The 27,953-nt window shown below is 37.4% G+C and overlaps 1 protein-coding gene across 5 annotated transcripts in view; it reads right to left on the reverse strand.

The window, feature by feature from the left end:
- Positions 1-27,953, reverse strand: part of ANKIB1 (ankyrin repeat and IBR domain containing 1) — a 135,957-nt gene that overhangs the window by 39,369 nt on the left and 68,635 nt on the right. For all 5 annotated transcript variants that reach the window (XM_061198567.1, XM_061198570.1, XM_061198568.1 and 2 more), the window contains 4 exons: positions 27,247-27,547; positions 12,784-12,966; positions 7,830-7,947; positions 1,093-1,301 (listed from right to left, as the gene is read on the reverse strand). In XM_061198567.1, the coding sequence (XP_061054550.1) occupies positions 1,093-1,301; positions 7,830-7,947; positions 12,784-12,966; positions 27,247-27,547 (811 nt within the window). The remainder of the gene's footprint in view (positions 1-1,092; positions 1,302-7,829; positions 7,948-12,783; positions 12,967-27,246; positions 27,548-27,953) is intronic.

The raw sequence follows: 27,953 nt of genomic DNA on the forward strand, positions 1-27,953 counted from the left end.
AGCATAGTAATTATAAACAGTGTTTCAAAGTTATAAGGGAAATTAAAGTTAGTGTGCCTACCTTTGACTAAATAACAAATACCATGCTTATCTCATTATAAATTATTGTGGGATTTAAATGTTTTAATGCAAAAGTGAAATTCTTAAATTCCAAATGTATGTGTTAAATTAGTTAGCAACTATTTGTTTGGAAAAGGAAATACAAGAAACAAATCATTGCAATCTATTCAAGTCAAGATCAAATTGCTCCTTGCAAAATAACCACTTCAATATCATATCCTTCACCCTATACGCACCCCAGAAAATCTACAAAAACGGAGTAACTCTGTTTTTTCAATACAGCAACTCAGGATATTCAGAGTAGTAATTTAAGTATTTCTACCCAGGGAACCATGCTACAAAGCTGTGTATCTTCTAAACAATAACTACCTTTATAATGTTATAGATGTGAATTACAGAAGTAGGATTCTGTTTTCCAAGAAGGCCCAGATAAAATCCGGAGTGCATTCATATTTATAACATATTTTGTGTGGCTTAATCATTCAAGAAACATAAAAATTTCCTGTAACAGTACACCAATGGTTTGCCAATTAAAAATGCACACAATGGCAGTACTGTTTCTCAATAAAAAGCAAATATTTATTATGGAAATGTATCCAGATGACAAACTCCAGAAGTTTTATTGAAACAAATACATAATCATCAACATATGATAAATGTCTTCAGAAAAATATAAAAATATTTTCATATCTTTGGTTTCAGGTGCCTATCACAAAGTCAACTTTTAATATTTCAGTATGGTGTGCTCAAAATTTTAAGCAATTGGAGATTTTAAGTGAGAATATTGTACATGGTTTTCCCAAATTCTTTTATGTTTTCTGTTTTAAAAGAGAAAAAGAAAGCCCTTTTGTTTTTCAATCTGTACTTCAGAGATCTCACAAATAGTCTGTGATAATAAATATTTACCAAAGCATGAAATAACTGAACCCTTTAAGTAGGGTATAGGATTCAATTACAAGAATATGACTAGAGGTTCCATGAAACAATATTAAAACTAAAACTACGGGAAGTACACTGAATACTAAACCATACCAAACTGGTGTCCAAATCCCCAGGAGATAAACTTATTTCATCTGGAGAGGTGACGGAAGAGCGTGTAGTCCTTGGAGTTCTTGGAGAAGGGAGTGTGTCCCAGGCATTATACCCACTTGGTGGCGGAGTTGGCATTTGAACACCTGATCGTTGGCAGCAGTTCTCTGGGTTGGACATCCAAGCTTCAAGTAATTTCTCCCTGTCCCAATCTTTAAGAAAAATAAAATGGATATCTCTCAAATAACAGAGAAAATATGGTGATGTTTTAAGAGCTTCAAAATAACAAAAGAGAATAAATTAGAGAGATATAGGTCATCTATGGAAAAAAAATTATTTGTACCAAAATAGTAATCGCAAATGAATGTTCATGTATGTTATATCCATTCATATTTTTAAACAGAATTTAAACTTTTATAATTTATCATGGCTTACAACCATGTCAATATCTAATAATATGGTCAAAATTTTCAGTCATTTCTACTAATAATCAAAAGTGGTGGCTCACATGTCATTGGAATTTACTAAATTTTTATTGGTATAGGTTTGATTAAGCCATTTTACTCTTTCAAGAATAATATGTCCCTTCACAATTGGCCTCACTGCTGTCAAGTTGTAAAATGATTACACAGCTAACTATAAGCATGTCAAAATGCCAACAAGTCCTAAAAATCATTTGATAAACAGCTTGAAAGCAGAAGGAACTTCTGAAGAGATTATGATTATAAAGTTTTAGTGAATTTGATATAAATTACACATTAAGTGAGCCTGATTCTGGCTTAACTAAAAAAAGGTTACCTTCCTAGTGCAAACACTTTAAAAACAGTCAAGTGAAGTACGTTATTATATAAGTCCACAGCCATAAAAACCTAACCCATTCAAAACAATAAACTGATATAGCCAATGATTTTCCCAGGTGTTTTATATATATTATTTCATTTACTCCTCCCAACAAACTTTTCAATCATTATTGAGGTGAAGAAACCAAGACTCAGGGAAATTACACAACTTGCCCAGGCTCACACAGATATGAAGGATTTGAAACAAATTTCTGTGAATCCAAAGCCTGTGTTCTTTCCACTGCAGCCCAATAAAGCATAGGGTCAAAAGTAATATGAGTCAATTATTTACCACGGGCCCATTCTATATCATTTTACAAATCAAATACAAATAACTGTGAAAACTTTCTATATAAGACTTTTTTCAACCATATGAAGTCAATATATTTGGTGGTTTACCAGGATAATTATGATTCAGACATGCAATGAAGATAGAGTGTGTTTCCATATGTGCAAAGGCACAGAAGTATAATGGAGAGACATGAGCAGCTCTGTAAAGTTACAGTATACTATATTGTGGTTTGGGGAGATGGAAGGTAAGATTGGAAACAGGAGTCATTACAAAAGAAGAAAAATCCAACAACTGAAAAACACTGCACATGAGTGCATTCTAGGAAATGTTGCTAAATGGACCTGAGTGTTTTGATAGGACATTACAGGCATACCTTGGAGATATTGCAAGTTTGGTTCTAGACCACTGCAATAAAGCAAATATTGCAATAAAGCAAGTCATACAAATTTTTTGGTTTCCCAGTGCATATAAAGGTTATGTTTACACTACACTGTTTTTTTAGCTATAATGCTATTACACACTTAACAGACTACAGTACCTTAATTAAAATACTTTATTGCTAAAAAACACTAACCATCATCTGACAACGTAGGGTTGCCACAAATGTTCAAATTGTAAAAAATGCAATATCTGCAAAGCACAATAAAGCAAAGTGCAATAAAATGAGGTATACTTGTACTTACTTTAAAAGTTAAAACTTTCTTAGCACAGTATGATTATTTTTCAAATCTCCATTATAATACTTTTTAATAAATGGAAAAAAAGAACTACTATAATTTATATACACACATATTAAATTAAATTCTAGTCTTATCTACTACAAATATTTTCCAGCACAATTTCTGTTTGGATTCTATCACATCATTCATTTAGCAAACATTTATTGAATGTCTTTTATGTGCCATACACTATGTCAGGCTGTAGGGATATAATAGGAGGAAAAACCAGGCATAATTCCTGCTTTCATGGAACTTAGAGTCTAGTAAGGAGAAAGACATTAAGTAAAAGCAACACATTAAAAAAAAAAATCATCACTGTCAGAAGCACCATTAAGAAGAGGTAGAGACTCCCATTCAGGGAGCTCATGGCTTGGAGTGGACATCCGAAGGATGAGTGGGAGCTAACTGGGTAAAAGGAAGAGGGAAAGACATTCTAGACAGATGGTACATAGCATGCTAAAAGGCCTTATGGCAGGAGAGAAGGTACCGTCCTTGTGAAATTAAAAAAGTCAATGTAGCTGGAGCATGGAGACCAGAGGGGAAGCACTGTGTGAGTGAGACTGAAAACAGGCAGGGACTAGGCCATGTAGAACTGTTTAATAATATTCCTATCATCAGTTTAGAAGTGACAGGAAGCCAGTGAAAACTGGGCTTAGGGATAGGAAGAACAGGTTGTCACGGTTAGATCTGAAAAGAGCATTCTGGCTACAGTATGGAATAACAAAGAAATTGGATAGGGTGAGAGTGGAGGGAAAGGTAGACTAGAAAGGAGGCTACTGGGAAGTACCAGTGAGAGATTATGGTAGCCAAGGCCATGGTTGGCTGCAGTGGAGATGATGAGAAAGGAAGAAGTTAAGATCTGGGACGTGAGACTGAAAATTTGGTAACAATGGGATATAGGGTCTGAGGGAGAGGAAATGTCAAAGTTGTTGTCCCGGGTCTTCCATGTTGGTTGGTTGGTGCTGCCATCCATGTAAATAGAGAATACCAGAGACTCAGGTACAGGTTTAAAAGCATGATTTTAATTTTAGACATGATGAGATTAAGGGGCTTTTGAGATATCCTAGAGGTGCTTTCAAATCGGCAGTTATACATAAGTGTATAGAGCTCAGAAGTCTAGTCTTAGAGGGAGAAATCTGTATCTATGGAAGCCGTGGAAGAAGATGTCATTTCCTAGGAAGACAGTAGAGTGAGAGGAGGTGTGGACTACTGATGTTTAATTACCTATAGAAGTGATGAGTCTCCAAAGGAGATTTAAAAAATACTTCAGTATACATTTACTCTAAGGACAAGCAAACTAGCCTTGGTCTCATATTTTAAAAAACAGGTAAGTAAATTTTACTTATTTTCTCATTAGGTAGCTTTGAACTATATAAGTTACTTTTATTACTGAGGAAATGCTCAGAAAATGACCTTTGTATTCTTAACAGAGTCATCCTTAAAATTCAATTACTACTTAGTAAATACTGCCAAACATTTCTGTCTTCTGTCTTCAACCTCATTACTTTGGGACTAAATTTGACAGTAGATAACATAATACTTAAATCTATTTTCCTGTGGAAAGCTGAATGAATGTTACCAAGGATACAATCTATAAATCTAACAAATAGTTCAGTTTAATAGCTCTGAAACAGAGCCCATCCGGATTTGGACAGCAATTAGTATAACTGTAGCTCTGTGCACTGTCTTTATTCACTAACATCGTTTATCTCTGAAAATCTTATTTGATTATCAAAATGTCACTGATATTACCTAAACAATATAGAAGAGATGTCCATCTGAAAACCTGCATTAGCCTCTATTATATGCCTTAATAGGAGACTGAAATATAGAACTCTTAAGTTATCAAAAAAGTTATCACAGAATAGACAAATGTCAAGTAATAAAATTCAATTAGTTATCACATTATTAGAATTGACCCTACTATATAAAATAAGTAACTTAGGGAAATATCAATGGAATGAAAATGGAGGTGATCACTTAAAAATACTTGATGACACAATGTGTAAACACCAGAGAAGAAAATCTTTGTTTTAATTACAATAAAATTACTAGTTAAGTTAGCCTTAGATTCTATATAATATTGTAAGTTAGAATTATGATATATTATATAATTTAGCTGAATGTAGATACCTGTGGCAGAAATGGCCATAAGTACTACACAACAGTTCTACAGAGTAGAACTGTTGCTTGCAGTTAAGTGTGACCATGTGACTGAATTCTGGTCAGTGGAATAGGTGCAGGAGTGATTTATGCCACTTCCAGGACTGGCTCAAAAACCTTCCCACACCTATTTCTCCACACTTTTTCCTTTCTGATTGGTTGTCTGGAATGGAGATAATCCAGGCAACCTCCGAAGCTACTTTGTTAATATGGCAGAGTCTCAGTCAGTCAGAGCAACTGTGTGGAGCAGAGCCCCTGTCCCGTTCCTAACACTTTAGACTATTATGATTAATAAATGTTCACTGTGTTTGACTCGATACTTTCACTTCAGCAGCCAGCCTACCCTAACTAATACAACTGTCACGTTACAGCTCCTCACAGATGAATAGCTTCCACTTTTATGCCAGCTGTACATTATATTTAAATGCACTCACTTTACTTGAAAGCTCAAGCAAAGGACGGGGTGCTGTGAACCTCACACAAAAGAAACACAATTTAAGGTATTTGGTATTTCTTTACAAGTTTTTATGACTGTTAAGTATTATTACTGACTAAGAGGAAAATATTTTATCTTTAAATTCTAAGATTTTAAAAACTATTCTGAATTTCTCAATGTCGTTTTTGAACCAGGTCTAAAATTTTTCCCCAAAGGATTTACTTCAAAATTTTAAAAGATGGCAATGGAGAAAAATAGTTTTATAATAAAAAGATGGATTTAAAAATATATAAATAACATTTCAGATATATTATCTATTCATTTTGTAACTATGTTCTGAGGGCTTAAGGGATGCCAGATATTGTGGAAACAAAAAACAATAAAAAGCTGTCCTCTAAGAGTTCCCAGGTTAATGTAGAAGAAAAGCAAATAAAGAGATTATTACAATATTGTATTCTAAGTGTACGACACATACATGCACAGGATATAATGGGAAGAGACAGGAAGGCTCTCAGTGAATACTTGAGAACACATAAGCAGAAAAGGTTTCCTGGAAGAGTGATTAATAAGGACAAGCAGGAGTGGGTAAAAAAATGGGAAGATTAACAGCCCAGGTAAAGAAGCCTGGGTCATGAAGGTCTACTAAAGAGCTGGGATATTTTAAGTCTGTGGAGAGCCAGTGAAGGGTTTTTCAGCAGGGGAGTTACATGCTCAAAATTTTAAAATGCAACATAAAAAATGAATAAGGATGAAGAGGAATGGCAACAGCGGAGACTACAATTTAGATGAAAAATAATGACAACCTGAATTTAAGTCAGTGGCAGTGAGAATGGAAAGAGCTAGGGAGGATGGGGAGAGAATGAGAGATATTTAGGAAGAGAAATGATGAGACTGTGGCCAAATGGAATAGAGATGGAGAAGGGAAGTATGACTTCCCAGTTTCTAGTTAGGGTGATTAAATTAATGTGGCAGTCCATTTATCAAGACAGTGGGAGAAATGATGAGTTCAGGTGTGGACATCCTTAGGTTGAGGAGAAAATGTTAAAAAGGCATTTAGAAATAAAGCCTTGAATACTTTATTAAGGGCAGGTGGTAGATATATTCTTTATTATTTAGGTGGTTTTTGAAACCCTTGATTTCATTAGATAAATGTGCACAGCAATGTTTCTCAGAAAACGGTCTACTTCGTAAGGCTTGTTTACAACACACGTTTTTATGCTGCATCCCTCACCTAAAGACTTAGACTCTCTGGAAGTTGTCCTAGGAATCTCTGGTTAGTTTCCCAGGCTATCCTTATTTATGCTAAAATATAGAGCCACTGGTATATAACGTGGAAAAGAGTGTCAAGTACAGAACTCTGGGAAATATCAATACTGAAGTTAGTGATTCTGGATGGTTATATACCAAATTATTCACAGAGGTGATCAAAGGATGATGAAATATGCAGTTTTAAATTTTCTTCTGATCAAAACGTTATATAAAAATTTTTGGAAGTTGACATTCTATTTTAGTATAGATGGTAAAGATTTATAGTTAAAACAGACCGGTATGCCTCAAAATTACTGGATGAGAACAGCCATTTACCTTTCTATTTTTAAAAATAATTTTTAAATCAGAAAAAACCTCTTTGAAATAAGCCAAAATGTCAAATATCAAGTGTACAATGAGAGGGTCCAACTCAGCATGTAACAACTCCCAGAATGGTTATGCTAAGTATCACAGAGAACTTAAAATAAGCCGAGCACTTTTCCTAAGTAAATTTGGTAATGTCCTCAAAAAAAATAAAAACAAACAAACAAAAAACCTCACCTTAAAAGGAATAGCATATTCCTGCCTTGCCTCTCTAAATTTCTCTTTGTGCATTTCATGGGGAGAAACAGCGTTTACATAAAATAAATTCAACTGACAATACTAATAACACAACTGTTACTTAACTTTAATTGACTTTAGTAAAAATTAATGTCAAAACCAGGACTAGGACTATGGATTCCAACTCTCAACCCTGCTCGAATCAGATACATTTCTAAAATTAGACAATCTATAAGTTGATTTAGTTGCTCAATTTTCAAAAGAAATTTCCTGTTTCTCTCTACGATTCGTAGCCAGTTTATGCTTCAAAATACAAAATGTTATGAGGATGCTGAGCACTGCAGTAACTTCTGCACAAAAATGAACTTAGGCTTGTTTAGCAAACTATTTTGTTTTATATTAAAACATTGAAATAGCCACCTTTTAACTCTGAAAAGTTTCAAAAGGCACTCGTGTTATCAGAAGCACATTTCTTTCATTACCATGAGCTCGAAGTAAAGCTTCAGCAGTAAATAGTGGAGCCTGGAGCATGTCTGCTGTTTCCACAATAAGCATATCTTTCAATCTACGAAGATCCTGAGGTCTTAATCCTTCATATGGCTTTAAAAAGAAGAAAAAAAAAGTTAAATTGACTATGATACTATTAGGAAGTTCTAAATGCCTATAAATAAATATATATGATTATCATTTATTTAACCTTCCAGTTCCAGTTTGGCAATGAAGTTAAAAAGGCTCTGTATGTTCCACTATCATGGACTTCAAACTACTCTCTCACAAGTCTTTTTTAAGCTGGAAAGTGGATGCCTAGTCTCATGTACCTTATCATTCTAAAACAAAAGAATCATACTGTAATGACAAAACCATCTTACTTCATAGTTTTAAAAATCTGAATAATACAAAAAAGAATTAGAAATAAAAATCTATAATCCCACCACTGAGCAATGGTCATGATTAAAGTTCTCAAGTATTTTTATCCAGTCTTTTCTTTTCGCAAATCAATTGTGTGTGAATATATCAATATATGTTTTCACTTAGACTCACTTTTAATCACTGAACCACCAACATTTACACTTATTGAGATACAATCTGGATTGCTAGTGGGATTACATGATACCTATTAATTAATTTGGAGAGAAGTGATTATGACATACTATTCAACTTCTTATAAATGTATTCTCTCTGTTTATTCAAGTGTTAATGCTTCTTAGTTTTCTTCATAAAGGTACCGTATCATTTCAGGTTTTTAAAATTCTTTTGTTATCCTTTAATACTTCTTTTTCTTTGCTTTTAACAGAAAACATACAAGGAATAAAATCACAAATGTCTCACTATTCAGAAATTTATAAAAGCTAAAATAACCTGTGACATGTTTTCCCCATTACATTTCCCTAATTTTCCCCATCCTTGCTTACAGCAATCACTATCATGAATTTGATTTGTAGCTATCATAATATTATGGCATAACATTAAATATATCGCTAAGCAATTTGCTTTTATTTTTATTCAATATTGTGTTTTTATTATTAATATTGATACACATATCTATTTCAATCCTTTAAACAGATGTAATCAGCTTACTGCAGTAAGCATAGAACTAAAGACCATAACTTAAAAAGCAGTAGAAATTCTCAAATACTTATCAGAATAACAACCATTGAGGATGCCCTTTGGTAACATCTATCACACATTCCAGAGAGTTCTGGGCAGTCAGTAAGCCCTATCCCTTACAGCTGATTTATAGATACTTTAAAATTAGATATTATCTTTATTTCTTGCTTTGTTTTTCTGATTATCATGGAAACCATTTCATCAATTCTTACTTAACCCCATATGGTGGGAACTCTATTCACCAGGGATAATTTCTCTCAGTTGATATAAGTTTCCTGATCCTAAGATGTCTTCTGGCAGGGACGCATATATAAGCAATGAGTGTATTAATGACAGGAAAGACTGACAGACTTGACTGCAAAAGAAACTGCCAAGATTTAAACATAAAAAGTGTGTTGCTTTTAATATATAAGGAATTTGTGACAATCAGTAAATTTAAAATGTCAAAAGTTATAAAAACATAAACATCCTTAAGTATACAAACTCTTTACTTAACAAACTGGCCAAGGTTTGGAAAAAACAAAAACAAAAACACCCCTCAATATTGGTAAGGTTGCAGTGAGATGGCCCTCTGATGTACTGTGGGTAAAAACAGAAATTGGATTATCATTTAATGACTAAGCATCACGTATCATGAGCCTTTAAAATACTGATCTTGTGACTCAATAACTTTACTTATAGGAATCTATCCTAAGGTCTAATCAAAATATGAACAAAACTGGTCAATTCCAATGTTACTTTTAAAAGTGACAAAATGCAAGTATCCCAAATGTACTTTAAGGGAGTTATAGGACATCTACATGTTAGAGTAGTTAGCAGTCATTCAAAATGTTTTCCATGATGAGTTTGTGAATATCAAAAAACGTTAAGGAAAAAAAAAAAACTACAGGATGTAAAATATACAATATCATCACACTGATGAAAAATGGAAGGCAAAATGTTACAAGTATTATTTATAAGTGGTAGAATAATGAATATTTAAAATTTTCATTCTGCTTCTTCTTATAAAGTGGGTGTTTGGCTGAAAAAATTTTAATTAAAAAATTAAAGAACTTCCCTGGCGGTCCAGTGGTTAAGACTCCGTGCTTCCAATGCAGGGGGCGCGGGTCCAATCCCTGGTCAGGGAACTAAGATCCCACATGCCACTCAGCACGGCCAAAAAAAAAAAAAAATTAAAGAAAAATCACTGGGGATGTTAAAAAGCTTTAAACAGGGGCAGAGCACGCACTCAATCAGTCTGCAGTGTTACTCTTTTTACAAAAGATAGTAAAAACTTAATGCTGAATACATTTCATATCACACTGTATTAATAGTCTACTACACCTATATATGCATTCAGCTATACTGCCATGAATCTCTACATATTACAGGTATCCTATAACCTTAAGTAGAAAAAGAAATAAAAATTTAACCTAAACTATTCTATATAGGGGTTAACTAAAAAAGGAAAAAGGACAAATTTAATCCAAACTATCCTTTAAAAAGTGCCCCCAAATCATCATGTACAGTTTGCTTTTAAGCTAATTTATGAACCACACTTTGTCCTGCAAAAACCTACCAAATCCTTTAATGATTAAATTTGTAGTATTCATTCCAGTCTAGAATTTATACACTATATATAACATTGCTTCTAGAAACTGTGTTCCAAGTTCAGATTTGGGACTCCAGGTATCTTCCCTGCCTCAGCAATGAAAACCAATATTTCCTGCTATTCCCAGTGGTGGCAACTGTTTATTTCCTGGTATATTTCCTAAATGTTCTTTTTCAGATTAGCCATCATTCTACCTAATTTATGTTGAACCAAATAAAATTTGACTTTAGATACATTAAGAAAGGAATAATATTGATATAAAGCAATCTGTATAGATTCTTTTTTTTTAATGCACAGTTTAAAACTTAAATACGTTACAATGGAAGAAAAATAGTCCTTGAAGGAGAAAGACATATTGCCTTCATGAACATGTAACATATTCACTCTGAATTTCTGCAATGGAACTATAACTATATTTCTGCAAAGGTCATGTGAAGCATTTCAATACATTGCTCAGTTCCAAGTGGGCAGTACCCCTTTCTTCTGCAGGAGGGATTAAAATGAAGGTGACTTTCTCTTTCCTGCTGGAAAGATAAACTGCTTCTTTTTCAGATTAACACAAACCAGCAATAACCTTCAAAGCAGTCCAATACTGATACAAAGAAAGAAAAAGAAAACTAATTTAAAGAGGAATGGCAAATTAAAGTGCCTAAACACATACAAATAATAGTTATATAAGTCCTCTCAGAATCAAGTTAGCACTGAACACTGAAGAATCAGAATTGTTTTTAGAGGAAAAAATTTACTGTGTCTTATAATAATTTCTTTATTTAAGAAATATTTATGGATGCCCACTGTGCATGCAGTGTGTTAGACACTGAAAATATTCTGCTAAATAAGGCAGTTATGGTTCTGGCCCTCATAAAGTTGACAATCTAATAAAAGAGAAAGGCAGTAAACAAGTAAACTATAAAAATATATAAACAAAATAATTACAGCATGTGATAAGTGCTACGAAAAATAAACAGGGTATATGGTAAAGAATAATGGAAGGAGAGGGGTCTATTTCAGAAAGAATGGTCTAAGACTGCCTCTCTGCAGAACTGATATAGTCAAGAGAAAACTTGGGAAATGATTTTAGACATAAGGAACAGGAAATGCAAAAGCCTTAGTATAGTCTAGGTACTACAATTAGAGCAAAGTGTGTCAGGAAAGAACATTTGAGATCATGTTGGAGAGGTAAATAGTGGCGAGACCATATAAGGTCTTATATCTGAGCAAACAGTTTGGATTTTATTCTAAGTGCTATGAAAAGTCACTCTATGGTTTAAGTGATATGACCTAATTTAAGTTTAAAAGGCACTCTGGCTACTGTGCACAAAATGGATTTTAAGGGGACGAGAACAGAAGGAGACCAGTCAGGAAACTACTAGAGTAGTTCAGATGAGAAGTGAAGGTGGAGAGGACCTAGGGAGGTAGGAGTAGAGAATGGGAGGAGTAAATGGATTTAGGTTATAACTTTGAAGGTAAACTGACAGAATTCCCAGACTGCTTGGATGTGAGGAATCGAGAATGCTTGCCACATTTATGCTTGAGCGGATGGAGGTAATGTTTACTGAGACAAGGAAGACTTAGAGGAAAACCAGAAAGCAATGTCGCTGAGGCCAAAGGAAGAGTGTTTCACTAATGGAGTGGATAATTATGTCAAGTGGTGCTGAGGAATTCAAGTAAGATGAGGAGAGAAAAGCACCTACTGGATTTGGCAACACAGTGACTCTTGATGTCCACATCAGTGCAGTTCCATCAGAGTAGAAGGGAAGAAAGTCACATTGCAATGGGCTGAAGAGTGAAGGGAAGGTGAGGAAGTTGGTATGTACAGACAGCTCTTAAGTTTTGTTTTTCTCATATGAAGATCAGAGATATGGGGCTACAAGTGAAGGGGGACAGGGACAGGGCTGGGGAAGAGTGGTCAATGGAGAGGTTGTTTTGTTTTTTAAGATGGGAGTTACCAAAGCATGTTTGTTGGTAAGAGCAATCCAGAAGACAGGCAGAGACTGAAGTACAGGACTGGAGTCTTGGAGTCAGCATCTCTATTTATATGTAATTAAACATACTTACATATGCTAAAGGACAGACACCACCTCCAGGTTTTCTAGATGTATTTTCATACTTATGGCTATGTAGATCACAGGATATTTAGCATATTGCAAAGAAGACCACACAGACTGGGTTTTAAAGAAGAAAAAAATAAAATTTAATATAAAATCCATATAATTTTTTTATTAAAAAAAACTTACCTCTCGTTTGTCTAATGCAGCATATTCAGCTTCTATTTCTTCAGCTTCAGGATCTCGTGAGAATACCATTTGAGATTCCAGATTGAGGGCCAAATCTTTGTGGTGTTGCTTTTCAGCACAATCACAAGGAGTATCTTTATTCTCATTCTCAGCAAACAAGTCTCCTCCATGTTTTACTAAAAGCTAAAAAAGATTTTTTCAAAAACTTTCAACTATAGGACTTCCCTGGTGGCGCGGTGGTTAAGAATCCGCCTGCTAATGCAGGGGACACGGGTTCGAGCCCTGGTCCGGGAAGATCCCACATGCCGCGGAGCAACTAAGCCTGTGCGCCACAACTACTGAGCCTGTGCTCTAGGGCCCTTGAGCCACAACTACTGAAGCCGGTGCGCCTAGAGTCCCTGCTCTCCAACAAGAGAAGCCACCTCTATGAGAAGCCCACACACCGCAAGGAAGAGTGGCCCCCACTCGCCACAACTAGAGAAAGCCCGCACGCAGCAATGAAGACCCAATGCAGCCAAAAATAAATAAATAAATTTATTTAAAAAAAAAACAAAAAAAACTTGCAACTATAGATTTAAATGACAAGTTATTTCATGCTGCCTATTAAAAAAATTTTAATAAAGTAAGCATAACAAAAATTCAACAGTATGTATCTGAAATGACAATAAAAGTTATTTAGATACCAGTGGCTTCTAATTTTAAGATTAGCAATTCTTGCTTATTAGCGTTAAGACGACTTCCTTTTGAGGCTTCCCTGGTGGCACAGTGGTTATGAATCTGCCTGCCAATGCAAGGGACACAGGTTCGAGCCCTGGCCCAGGGAGATCCCACATGCCGCAGAGTAACTGAGCCCGTGCGCCACAACTACTGAGCCTGCACTCTAGAGCCCGCGAGCCACAACTACTGAGCCCGCATGCCACAACTACTGAAGCCCACGCCTAGAGCCCGTGCTCCCAACAAGAGAAGCCACCGCAATGAGAAGCCCGCACACCGCAACGAAGAGGAGCCCCCGCTTGCTGTAACCAGAGAAAGCCCATGCACAGCAACAAAGACCTAACGCAGCCAAAAATAAAAATAAATAATGAAATAAATAAATTTATTAAAAAAAAAAAGATGACTTCCTTTGGTTAAAAACAACAAACCAATTTCTTAAACTTTACAAAGAAATTCTTAAGCATTCTGTCCAATCCAAAGTTTTACTTAAAAATGAATAATTTTATAGTCATTCAATGCTCTAAATTTTATACATTTCTATAAATCTTTCTTAAACAAGAAGGGCACAGCCAATACTGTTACTTTAACCACTAATACTTGGATGTCCTGACAAGGCGGACAAAAGTTTTCATTTGTATCATTCATTATCCAGCTAAACGCTGAAATAAAATTCGGTTGAGCAAATCACTGAAGCAAAACTGTTTTCAATATTCCTCCAAATAAGCAATGGGAGCAAAACTGTTTTCAATATTCCTCAAAATAAGCAATGGGAATAGCTACTGATAGCCAAGTTGGGAAGATACTCTACCAAATCTCTTGATATTTAAAGGCAGGATTTCGCCCAAGGAAATCCCACTTTTAAAAATACATGGAATAGGGACTTGACTGTTCACTACTGAGGTTTCTGCTGGTTTTGCAGAAGTTAAATATGTTGTTATTAAGGGCTATAGGTTCAAGGTTCCCCAGTATGTCTGCAGAGACATTAACAAGGACATGAATACCATGAGGGCCATAATCTAGGACAACCCTAAAGGACAGCCTGACAATTAGTGATGGAGCTGATTCTTTTATAGAATTCAGTCACAACCATAACAACACAGTAACAGCCACCACGTATTGTTTTCTAAGTGCTAAGCACTATGCTGGGACTTCAAATACATATTCTTACCTAATATTAACAACCCCAAGTGGCAGGGATATTATAATGTTTCAGAAGAGTTAAACAAGTTGACCAAAGTTACTCAACTACTGGGATTCAGACACAAGTTTGACCAAGTTCTTAACCATGACTGGACATTGTACTGACCCAAAGAATAGGCTGATCACAAAATAAAGAAGTCACATGTATTCTGGGCCCACCATAAAGTTCTGGCCAGATCTTATTTATGATCTAAATGTGAATACTTTTTAGAGATTTTCATTTTTTATGTGGGTTAATAAGAATGGTAGCTTCTTTTCATTTTCTTCCAAATAATTTTATCTCCTCTCCCTCCAACAAACACACAGATCTTCCTGTAAAGTTCTTTTATTGCTTTTGGAACTGTCATCCTTACAGTTCCTCCACAGTCATCCCAAGAGGCCCTGATAAAATAAGGGACTTATACCAATGCCAGGCCTGGAAGCCATGGGCTAACTTGACAAGCCCAATGGATATGACTTTGGCTTCTTGCTCTAAGCCAAAGGTATACCTCAGAGTTAAGATGGTTTAAAACATTTTTTAAGTTGTAAAAACAAGTAAACAAACCAAGAAGAATATGAAACATAGGCTTATGGTCACAAAGCTTAAAATATTTACCCACTACATCTGGCCCTTTACAGAAAAAAAATCTGTGAAGCAATAGCTCTCAGCTGTCACTGTTGCAGCCACCTTCTGGAGCCTGAAGGCAAGGTCATATCAGCTGCTATTTACCACCTGGAACCTTTTTAGTCTAAATGTGGTCTGGGGACACCAGGGGGTTTGTTAGAAATGCTGACTCTCAGGGCTACCACCCAAGCCCCTCCCACTCCAGGCCTCTAAATCAGAATCTGATTCTCATCTCCAGGAGATTCTTATGCACATTAAAGTTTGACAAGCAATGACCCTAGACTACGGCCTGTGTGGCATGGAAACTGACATATTTATATTACCTTCTCTGTTCAATACTGGCGACTTGTATTAAGTCCACAGACTTATCATACCTATTGCAGGGTCTGTTACTGTTTTCAGCCTTTCTGCTTCACTAACACAAAACAGACTATTTGCTTCTGGCTGCTACAGAACTGAGAGCTGACTTTACTCTATGGTTCTTTGATATTCAGAGTAGCAGAAAATGATTTCTAAAATGCACACTGGAATGGCTTTCAAAGCCATGAATTGATTTACTTCCACAACAGATACTACCACAGAAGAGATTCTAAATATTAGCAAGCAAGATAAATCATCTTTAACTTAATCACCCTAGTCTTTAGCAAAAGCAAAGACAACAAAATTTAAGAGGCTGTGCCATTCCAGAATATTGGTAAGAGGAACCTTCCAGAGTATAGACTGCATTCCTTGGGGTTTAAAAAAAAAAAAAAAAAAGGATGTGTGGAGAGGGGATGTGAGGAGAGGGGATGTGCAAGAAGTCATTGTTGAGAGTCACTGTTGACCGTTTTTAGAACTTGAGACTTCTTGCCTTGATTGGTAATTCGAAAGGAGTCCCCAAATGAGTCTGATGGGAGTGGGGTGAGGGGCCACAAAAACCTGTATCTCATTGCTGCAATTGGTACCTGGATAGAAACTCATAATCAGTGATGGAATGGAGGGTCCATGTTTACAGCATTTGTCTTGGCAAGGAAAATCAACGTATATGCTACCTTTGGCATAGAAGCTAGCTAGCTATCAGCAGTACTGCCTGACATCGGAGGATTACTTTTTGAAAAAGAATTTCAGCATACTGACCTTTGGGGCCTAAGGCTGGAACACAAGAAAGCAGAAGATGTCAAGATATCTGTTAAACTTTTGCTGCATAAAGTCAGGTGTTTTGCTTTTACATAATAGGGTGTTACACGTGGTTCTGAAGAGGTAGTTTTTAAATGCTTCAACCAAAGCATTCTAAGTATCATTTTCTCCACTCTCAAGCAAGGAGAACTGAATATTTTATTCAAATGTGTTTTTTAGCCTATCTCAGACACTTGGTGGTACATACAATTTTCTACCTTAAAAGAAACATCCAATTATCACTATCTCAGCGCATCTGTTTATCAATTTTGCCTTCCTTTCTGTTCATAATCCCAGAGGAAGAGGGGAAGGACAGCCCCTAGTTCATGACAAATCCCTTCCCACCCCTTTGATCCATCATCTAAATGGCTGGTTGACTCTGAACAAGTCATTTAACTTCTGTAAGTCTCAGTTTACCAGGTCCATCTATAAAATGAGGCTTACATAATCTTGAGAAAAAATGTAAAAAAAAGATGATTCTTAGTCTCTTCTGGTTGTAAAATTACCATTTCCTCATCTGTTTCCTCTATGACCTTGAGCACTCCATTACTCCCTCCATCTTCACTCTCTGACTTTCTACTGGCTCCTGGTACAGGAGTCCCCTATCTTAATTCTGTTAGCCTTCTTGTCATTTCCCCAATACTTTACTTTCTCTCTTGGCCACATTTGTCAAATTAGTGACTGACACCCGCTGTCTCTCTGCTTCCTCAGCACATTACTCAATTTCTCCCAGCAATCTGACTTCTACTCTGCCCACTTCACTATAATATTCCTGAAAGTCATTAATACCTCTCAAATCCAACAGCCTTATCAGTCTTTTAATTCCTTGCCCTTTCTGAAGCACATCAAATGACTGACTACCTCCTCTCCTTGGAATTCTTCTCTTGGCGTCCTCGACAATGTATTATTTTGGTTCTCTCCTCTGCTTTTTTGGTTTTTGTTGTAGGCCACTTATTGTTCTCACTCCCTTTAAACACAGGCATTCTCCAAGTTGATGCTGACTTTAATTCTGTAATTTTATCTATAAAGTCTTTTTCTTGGATTTCTCATCTATACCTTATCTTGCAGATAACATTTAATTCTAAATCTATATTCATTACTCCCGGTTAGTTCTAATCTTCCATAGCCTGAATATCATTTCAGGTGGATAATCTAAGACCGCAATCTCCTTCTAAATGAAAACGCAAGATATTCTCCCTTCCTTCTAACCAATTCCTTATCTCACTTTTAATTTTTTTTTTTCTTTTTACTACTAAAGTGTAGTTGACATACAACACCTCATCTTACTTTCTAAATGTCTGTCAATTGTTAGCAGGCTTCAAAGTGAACTAGGTTCAAAACCATGCTCAGTTTACTTAAAAATAAAGTTAATTTATTTTACTCTAATTATAGATATGATAGCAGATTGTTACACAAAATGCAAAAAAAAATCAAAGAGAGAAAATTATATTATCCAAAGACAGCTCAACATTGTTAATAATAACATTTTAAAGTCTCCATCATTTTTAACCTTTCTCTCCCTTACTTTCTTGTATCAACTGACCAAGTCACCTAAATGCATCTGCCTCATTCTTTCCATTTCTAATACCACCATACAAATCCAGGCCCTTTATCAGTTCACAGCAGAATTAGTGCAATAACATTCTAACTCCTGTCACTCCCTCTAGTACACTGGTTTTCAACCTTGGCTGTACACTAGAATCATCTGGAGAAGTTTAATATACTAGTGTCTGGGGGTCCACTCTCAGAAATTCCAATTTTATTGATTTGAGATATGGTCTACACTATGGGATTTTTTGTGCAGACATGGTTACAACCACTGTTTCAGCACAAAGGTTTCCAAATTGTTTACGAATCATCTGGGTAGTCTGATAGTCATATTAGGGTGATCTAGAGTGGGGATTAAATATATGAACTCTTTACAGGTGATTCCATTGTATGTCCCACAGACTACTGCTCTAAGCCAAGGATTCTCAAACTTTAATGTGAGTATGAATGAATCACCTTGGGGTTCTTGTTAAACTACAAATTCAGACTCAGCTGATCTGAGATGAGGCCTGAGATTCTGCATTCCCAACAAGTACCCAAATTCATGCCAATGCCAGTCTGAGGACCACTGTCTGGGTAGCAAGGCTTTAAGAACCACTCCTTTAGAAGTCCCCCCTTTCAACTCTATTCTACATTATAACCATTAGGCTAATCTTACTACATTTGCTTTCATAATAGCACTCCACCAATCAAAAATTTAAATGGCTCAATTTTCTATAAATAAATCCAAAATTCTTGGCATTAGTATTTGTACTTAGTATGGCTTCTATCTTCATTTTAAGTCATCTGTCTTATCAAACCTCTGCAAAATACTTCAACCTGCATATGTTTGGGACCTAGAACAGTGCTTCTCAAACTACAACATGCAAACGAATAACCAGTAAAACTTGCTTAAAGCATTCCTGGAGTCTACCACCAGAGATTCTGATTTGGAATCTGGAGGTCTGTGGGGCACAAGAATTTGTATTTATAACAAGCTCCCAGGCGTTACTGATGCTACAAAATGTGCTGAGGGCCACATTTTGAGTAGCCTCCTCCAAATGCTTAAACTGAAATCTCATCCACTCAGATATTACTACTACCCATGAAATCTTCTGGGCTAAGTAAAATTTAAATGATGTCACCTTCCCTTCAATGCCTATAACAGTTAATGCCTAAATAATTAATAGCTCTTAGCATCATAATGTTTTGGAGGCAATAATGAAATCATAACTTTCTTGATTAAAAATTAGAAAACTGAGGCCCAGAAACAGGCAAAGTTACTCAGTTGCTGAGCTGAGACTACAATTTCTGTATTCTTTTTACAGTTTTAAAACCCCAGGTGCTAAAAACACAATATATTAAGTAAAACTCTTCAGTATGATTTGTGAATAATTTTCTTGGCTTTTCAATGAAGTGTGAAATACTCTGATAGCTGCCAGAGTGTCAAATAGCCCCTGTAGCTGTAAAAGGAAGTGTGACTTACCACCTTTGGTTTTCTAGTGACCTTTACTTGATCTAACAATAAGCAGCTACACTTAAAGCTTTGAATAAGCAAGTAGGACAAGGATGCATAGGAAATATCTAAAGATAATACTCATTTTAAAAAATGCTTTTCACAAAGAGCTGAAGCACTATCAAACACAACAATCACCTCTGTCACATCAACCATTTCTTGAATCACTATGACGGGTGAAGCACCAATATAAATAAAATGAGGCCTAATGACTAGGCTTGATCTAGGGAAGTCCGCCAAGGGGAGGAAAAATCACTAAACTTTTAATTGGGCCTTGCTAATAGATCTAACCCATCATTCCTCTCCAAAGTCCATCTCTATTCCAAAGTGGAAAAACAAAAACTCAGCAACCAAGAAAAAAAGTGTGTTTTTTATAGTATTAAATTCTTGTAACATTTATATTTTAATGGAGTTCCATTTTTGTGCGCTGGGCATCCATTACATAGTATTTTTAAAGTTCTTTGTATATTAAAGCATACAGGACTTGCTACATATTGATAATGTTATTTTACATATTTAAAATAAGCTTCTATAGTGTGGAGTCATCTTTGCTTTCCTCTCCCAATCTTTGCATAATGCAGGGGTCCACTGCAAACTAAGGCCTGTGAGCCAAATCTAGCCTGTTCCTGTATAGCCCACAAACTAAAAACTATTTTCACATTTTAAAATGGTTGAAAAGAATCAAAAGATTATTTTGTGATATGTGAAAATTATAAGAAATTCAAGTGGGAATGTCCATAAACAAAGTTTTATTGGAACACTGCCATGCTCACTTATACATTGTCTATGGCTGCTTTCAGGATACTGTGGCATAGTTGAGCAGTTGCCTAAAATATTTACTATCTGGGCTTTCACAGAAAAAAGTTTGCTTACCCTTGAAATAATTCTTTGAAATATGAAAAAATTAGAATTAAAGGGGCATTAATTATAGTTTGCCTTAATAAATGTTCAACATATAAGCATTTCTAATTTTCAAACAATTGCAGCCCACTCCTCTTTGTGTTACTTTTATCTCATAAATAATTTTGAATGATAAATATTTGTGAAACTCCAAATTTTCCTACTCAAGGAAGTTCGGAAAAATACAAAGTGAGGATTTGATATAAGCACCTGTTGTTAGAAGGTGGCCAACAGAGATAAAAAGAAGGGGCTGGCCAAAAGAGGCAAGGAAGAGTTCCATTCTGCAAATGAGTGGCATAAGTTTGACGCAAAAACAAAACAAAACAACACAAAAACAGTCCCAAGGTAAATCCAGGTATCAAGACTAGATATGGGGCTAATGGTAGCCTCATTAATAGGAATAAGGCAGTCAAGAGGAGGAGCTGGTGGGTAGAGAAGACTGAGTACAGTTTTGGAAACACTGAATTTGAGAGACTGTTGGAATGTCCACTGTCAACTAGGCAGCAATATAAGAAACTTCAGGGCTAGATATTCCATATATATATGTATGTATATGTATATACATATATAAAAAATGTATATATATGTATATACATATACATATATATATATATAAAATATTTAGCCACTGATACTGTCACACCTGCAAGTTCCCAAAAGAACTCTATGATTAAGATGTTTTTAATCCAGCCCTGCACCAATGGCTTCGCAATTCCACATCTCCAATTTATTAATCAAACACCATTTGTGAGGCAATGTCATGGGCCCCACTGGTGTTTCTCCATTTGAATGGTTGCTGAATATTTACCTATGCTTTGACAACCTCCATTGATGTCGAATGAGAGAAAAAAACCACAACCACCTTCTCTCCCCAGTACAAACTCACACTCAGTGTGGATAATCACAAAGCCTCCACAGGTTAACAGATGAAAAGAAATGAGCAGTCAACACAAACATCGAGCCCTCTTTGTGGTGTCAAGGCAGCAGGTGGGGGAGGGAGGAGAGAGGGGATCATCCCCCTCTCCTGGTTGAAGGCATCACTGAAAAGTACAGGGAAGGGGCCAGCTATGTCGAGAGGGAGGATGCTAAGGACCTGGTCATCTATGTGCATGTTCCCCAAAGTCACAGGTCAGGAGTCCTTAGCACACTGCTGCAGAGGGATCTTCCTTTGATGGCTCAGAACCGGCATGATCTCTTTTACATTAATTGTGTGTGTGTGCATTGTGTGTGTGTGCACGTGCGCATGTGTGTGTTTGAGGGTGAGGTTTTAAGACTAATCCACGGGATGAATTTTTTCATTCACATAGAATGGTCTGTGGTGGACCCAAGATTATACAGCAGGAAGATAAAGGCATTTAACTCTGAACCCTAATACTGACTCTGCTCCCCACTCTCCTGCAAGAATTCCACCTTCTACTCATCTGACCCAGCCTCACGGGGCCTTGGCTGGTAAGCGTGGAGCGAGGGGGAGGGGAATGGGATCACACACCCTCATCAAGCAATTGGTATGCCTGCACACAACAGTGCTCTAGACATACGTGTTGCATGAACGAATTTGTGACTTAGTCACTGACCTCTTCTTGTCACTTTTTAGCAACTTTCCCAAAGGGAGAGCAGAGCCTTCTCATCCCGCTCTTCCCTTCTCCCCAGCATGGAAATGCCTTGGAATTTCTGCCCTTGCGTCAGGATAGAGGTGGGATGCTCAGAGGTGGGGACTCCTGGCTACCTGCCCCAGGCTGCTCTGGCCTTAGCTGGTCCTGGGGTGGAGGCCACCAGGGAACTGTGAGTGCGAGGAGGTCAACTTCAGCTCCTCAAAACATGGCAGTCTTCTCTCCCCAAGAGACCTTCCCAATCTTTGGGACTGTTGGGCTGTGAACTGGTCAAGAGAGGTATATGGTCCAGCTCCTGACTCAAGACCCCTGCTTGAGCAGCTGGATGAGGAGGGACGGCAGATAGGCCTAACGGAACCAGCCACAGAGGAAGCGCAAAGTGGCGTTTCACCCAGGAACACAGTCAAAGCTGCAGGCAGGCGGGTGAGCAGTGCGAGGCAGCTCATCAGGCATGGTTTAATTTCTTCTTGGCGATGCCCTCTGCTTTATCTTCAATACAATCAGGACAAGATGTATCCAGAAGTCACTCTACCACCTGGTACGTGGCACAGCATCACTTGAGGTCTATTACAATGCAGCTTAGTGCCCAGTCGAGCACCCCTGAGGCACCCCACAGGGCAGCATGCGTCGGTTTCTGATGTCTGTTAGGGGAAGTCTGGCCCACATGGGCCCGAAGCCAGAATAGTCTGCAAGTGACAGTGCCCAGAGCACAGAGACAGGCAGGAAGCCCAGAGGTGAACGTGGGGTTCGGGAGAACAGCCACAGGAGGGCTCCTGCCAGCCCCTCGTGTTAACGCAAATACCTCAAACTCAGTACTCACAGTCCGTCTTTCCTCCTCTCCCTGGATTATTTCCTCAGCCTGGCCCCTCCTCCAGAACATCAGAAGAACTTTCTGCACTTCAGCTTGACTTGAGGGAAGGAGAGAATTTCGATTAGCATAGAGGAGGACAGGTGAGGATGTGGTGATTAAAGGTGAAGGCCCCTGCCCTCTGCTCCTGAATCACCCCTCTCCTGGTGGAGGGAGTGGGTGGAAAGAGTGGGTTCTGGCCAGGAACCATTCACCAAGTAGCTGGAAACATCTGCCCCGAGCAGGTCCACCTAGGGCTCTACAGAGGGTGCAGCGAGCGTGGTCTGGCTCCCTCAGTTTGTGCCACCCCAAGTGCCCGCTGGGGGAGGACAGGGCAGAGAATGCCATCTGGACACAGGCTCGCTCTCACCCCCTGGGTCTTCTCAGGTGACTGTCAGGTCAGAGAGGCGCCCTCTTCAGATAATACAGCTCAGGTGAAAGAGGCTTAGGTGGGTCTCCATGGCAACCACCAATCAGGACCTGGGCCGCCTCCAGGGTTCATCAGAGGAACTGTGGTTGCAGCCTCTGGGGACATACACACACACACACACACACACACACACACACACACACACACACACAGACACACACACACACCAGTCCAGGGTGCATCCCTTTTCTGGCCTGTGTTTTTTTCTCTCAGCACAACTTCTGAGAGATAGAAAGAGAGGAAAAAGCATGAGGCAGCAGCCAGCAGCACATGAGAAAAAGGAGGGAGGCGTTTAGATTCAGTCTTCCCTCTACCCTGTCCTCCTGTGGCTGCCGAACTTCTTGCATTTCCCTGAAGAGATCCAGACACTCTCTTCTCCCAGACTAGGAAGCAGAAAGCAGGACCCCCGCGGGACCTTTCACCTGCACAGCACCAGACCTCAGAAATCCCTGGTCAGGGAAGATCCCACATGCCGGGGAGCGGCTAGGCCCGTGCACTGCGGCTGCTGAGCCTGTGCTCTAGAGCTGGCGAGCCACAACTACTGCAGCCCGTGCGCCTGGAGCCCATGCTCTGCAGGGGGAGAGGCCACCACAGCAAGGGCCCCCCCTCACACGGCATGCAGCAACGGGGGGTGGCCCTCGCTTACCACAACTAAAGAAAGCCCGCCTGCAGCAACGAAGACCCAATGCAGCCAAAAACAAATAAAATAAATAAATTTTAAAAAAAAAGATACTTTTATGTTATGTTCTGTGTGTTGTATGTGTGTATGTGTGTGTCCCTTTAGCTGACTATGGAACACAATTATTACAGAGAGAAGGGGAAGTTTTTAAACATTTCATTTATATGGTTCAAAATAATGAGCCATAGGAAAGTAAGTGTTTAAATGCACATATGAAATTGTCTACTGTTGACTTTATCAGCTCTGTCCTTAAATAAACACACAGAGAGAAAAACATCTTCAACAACTAGAAAAGACGTATTTCCATAGATATGTCCTCAAGAGTTAAAAAAAAAATAGCTTGGCCTTAACCATGGAGTAAAATAATCAATTTAACCTTAAAGGCTAGACACTGAAAATGGGATATATTTTACTGCAATCACAGATTAAGAGAAAATTAGCACTAAAAGTGGTCTTTTGAGGTAACTGTGATAGTTTCCTATTGGATGGTTGAGACTGATAATCTCAAAGAAGTTGAGTGATTTGCTCAAGGTCTTACAGACAGTCTCTGTGAGGACCAAGACTAGAAACCAGTGCCCTATATACCATACTATGATAGCTTAGCTTAATGAAAAAAATTAGTAAATATCTGATAATAGTCTTTTACTCAACCCAAACCCTTTATATCATGCTTGGTACCAATGAGCACTGTGAATGTTAGAAGACCTTATACAAACACTAAGACACTTGAGGACTAATTCTCTAAGAAGTAGAGTTATATAGTAGGTTACGTATTTCAATGTATTTGTTTTACTCACTAGAACTAGAAAACATAAGGCCTCTGGAAATTAATGTACACTTCCTTGTGAAACTCTTCTGGTTTAATTAACAGTAAACATTATCAAAAGTCATTCAAGACCTAAGGCTGGGTATACAGTCAAGTATATATGAGATTTAAGATAGCTTTATATGGGTAAAATGATATGCTAAAATCTGTTGATGACAACTAGAATAAATGTAATGAAGGTATTTATAGGGCTCTATTTGAGGTGTTTTACCTTAAGTCAAAGAGCTCTTCTGAACACAAAAAAATGAAAACAGTCATTAAATGGTGTGGTTTGTATAAAGTGATTTGCTGACAGATCAAACAGTTAAAACTTACACACACATTCATACCAAGAAAATCATCAGGCCTGTCAGTTCAGAATAAACCTGGTACTAATTTCCTTCACTGAGCAAAAAACAATGTTGGTAAAAACACCACATTCAATTTTTAAAAATAATTTAATATCATGTCATTGCAAACATACTTCAAAATGAACAACCACTAAAGCAATGCTTATAGAGAATTTTTGGAAGCAAGATATTAAAGCAGCAGTTTAAGAGCATTATTATTACTATCAAGAATAAGATATTTTCTACTCTAACTCACTTGAGAAATATGATGCAGTCCCGTCAACAATGATGAGTCACTATAGGCAGTGATTCTTTCATAAGAGGTGGGCATAGAACAATATACAAAAAGACTTGTGTAAAAAGCCTCAGGAATTCTGCCAATAGCCTCCCTCCCCGCAAAATCCTAGAACATCCTTCCACCACACCGTGAATCAAAGTTAGAAAGCAAAGCTTAAAATTAGTTTCAAGTTAATGACTGTCACTAATTAACTAGTGGGCAAAGGTGACACAAACCCAAGAGATGAAATGACAAAGATTCTAAAAGATTAATAAGTATCACAAACAACAGCAATAAACACAAGATAAGATCAGAAAGGTTCTAGAAGTGAAAATAACTGACACTTCAGATACACTAAAGAAATCATATAAATGGCCATAACCTTTTTTTTTTTTTAATTTATTTTTGGCTGCGTTGGGTCTTCGTCGCTGCGTGCGGGTTTTCTCTAGTTGTGGCGAGTGGGGGCTACTCTTTGTTGCAGTGCGTGGGCTTCTCATTGCAGTGGCTTCTCTTGTTGCGGAGCACAGGCTCTAGGTGCACGGGCTTCAGTAGTTGCAGCACATGGGCTCAGCAGTTGCTGCACGCGGGCCCTAGAGCGCGCGGGCTTCAGTAGTTGCAGCACGCAGGCTCTAGGGTGCGCGGGCTTCAGTAGTTGCAGCACGCAGGCTCTAGGCTGTGCGGGCTTCAGCAGTTTTGGTGTGTGGGCTCAGTAGTTGTGGCTCGCGGGCTCTAGAGCGCAGGCTCAGTAGTTGTGGCACATGGGCTTAGTTGCTCTGCAGCATGTGGGATCTTCCTGGAGCAGAGATTGAACCCGTGTCCCCTCCATTAGCAGGCGGATTCTTAACCACTGCACCACCAGGGAAGTCCCTAAATGGCCATAACCTTTTAACACGAGTAAGAAAATGAAGGACCTTCATGTTTTTTGGTATATTTATCAATTTAGAAGTATAAAGTTTATATAGATGAATAACATTAAGGAAATACTAAATTCAGATATGTATTTTAATCTGATTAATATATATTTAAACTGGATCATTGCTTTTCCAATAAAGTCCTACATTTTTGGTAAGTGGATACTCTGTGATTCAATCTATAATTCTCCCCACTGAAACTTAAATACATCTATTTAAAGAACTTCTAAGAATTATGTATGGATTGACCTCTACATAGCTGAGTGAAACCTGTTCCTCTGTATGTAGAGTAGTGATGACAGTATAAAGAGTAATGATTTCTTAGCTTAGTTAAGATCCTACACTATATGGTTGATTTTATCTAAGCCTGTTGTTAAGATATTTATATATATATGAAAAACATATGTGGAAAAACTCATTTACAATATAGTACTCAGGCACTTTAATGCAGACTACACAGAAAAAAACAGCACATTTTAATATATATATGTTTTTAAAAGACCCCAATAAATGTATTCATTAATATTTATCAATTGCTTAGGGAACTGATCAATTCTAGATATAGCTAAAGGTCCCACTTGTCAAGATTTGCCATATGTATAAATTTTATAAATTGGCTTCTAAAAATAAGCAAAAACATATCTCTACTAAAACTATTACTCTCAATATGATAGAGTTTGTATGATGACTGTTATCTTCAGGAATGTTAGCAAATTTTCAATTGCTCCTAATTCCATTTTATTTCCAAGGATGAATGTTTATGGGTTTGTTTTCCCTAATACAAGGGCTCCTGATTCTTTTCGAACCACAAAAGGGACCGAAATGACTAGCTAAATTAACTGTTAAGATAAGTAAAACAAAACTGATTATTACACATTACCAAGACACAGATTTTACCATGCAGAATATTAAAAAAAAAACCACCACCAAAGTTTTACCTCTACACAGGTTTTCATCCCTGAGGCAGCAGCATAGTGCAGGGGTGTGTTCTTTTTGTTATCAACGGCATCAATAGCTGCTCTCTCATATTCGCCTTGGTCAAGTTTTGCTCCTTTCCATCTTAAAATCATCTGCAGACAGTCTGCTCTTCTAAAATCATCTTCCGCGGGGCGTGCTAAGCGAGGATGAAGGGCTCCTTCCGATATCATAATTTGAGGGCCCATACATAACAAATGCATAGATGTTTCATTGTGCACATTCCGTTTATTTGGATTTCCATCTCTACCAAAAAGAAAGGTCCTAAAATGGTAAAGGAAAAGGATGAAAATCAGTTTTTTCCTACCTTGAAATAGTACACAGAAGATACATTTAAAAGGTAACCTCTACTTCTAAGCTGCTAATCCAATTTCTATTGAAGCACTGTTTCAAAATAGGTTGAATGACTAATTCTTAGTTATAAAAAACTCCATTCTAGAATAATAATACCAAAAAACTAAAGTTGAATATCTTTACAGTATTTGCTAATTAAAGAAAAAAAGGCATAGGAAGAAAAAAGAAAGGTAAGGAAAAGGAAAATGAAAGAGAAGTGAAGAAACAAGGAAGATGAGAAAAGGAAGGGGAGGAAGAAGGAAAGGAACCGAAAGGGCCACTTACAGACTAATGTCAATTAACATAAATGCCTTAGGTACATTATTAAACATACCAC

Source organism: Eubalaena glacialis, chromosome 8, assembly GCF_028564815.1.
Source record: "Eubalaena glacialis isolate mEubGla1 chromosome 8, mEubGla1.1.hap2.+ XY, whole genome shotgun sequence".
Classification (NCBI taxonomy): domain Eukaryota; kingdom Metazoa; phylum Chordata; class Mammalia; order Artiodactyla; family Balaenidae; genus Eubalaena; species Eubalaena glacialis.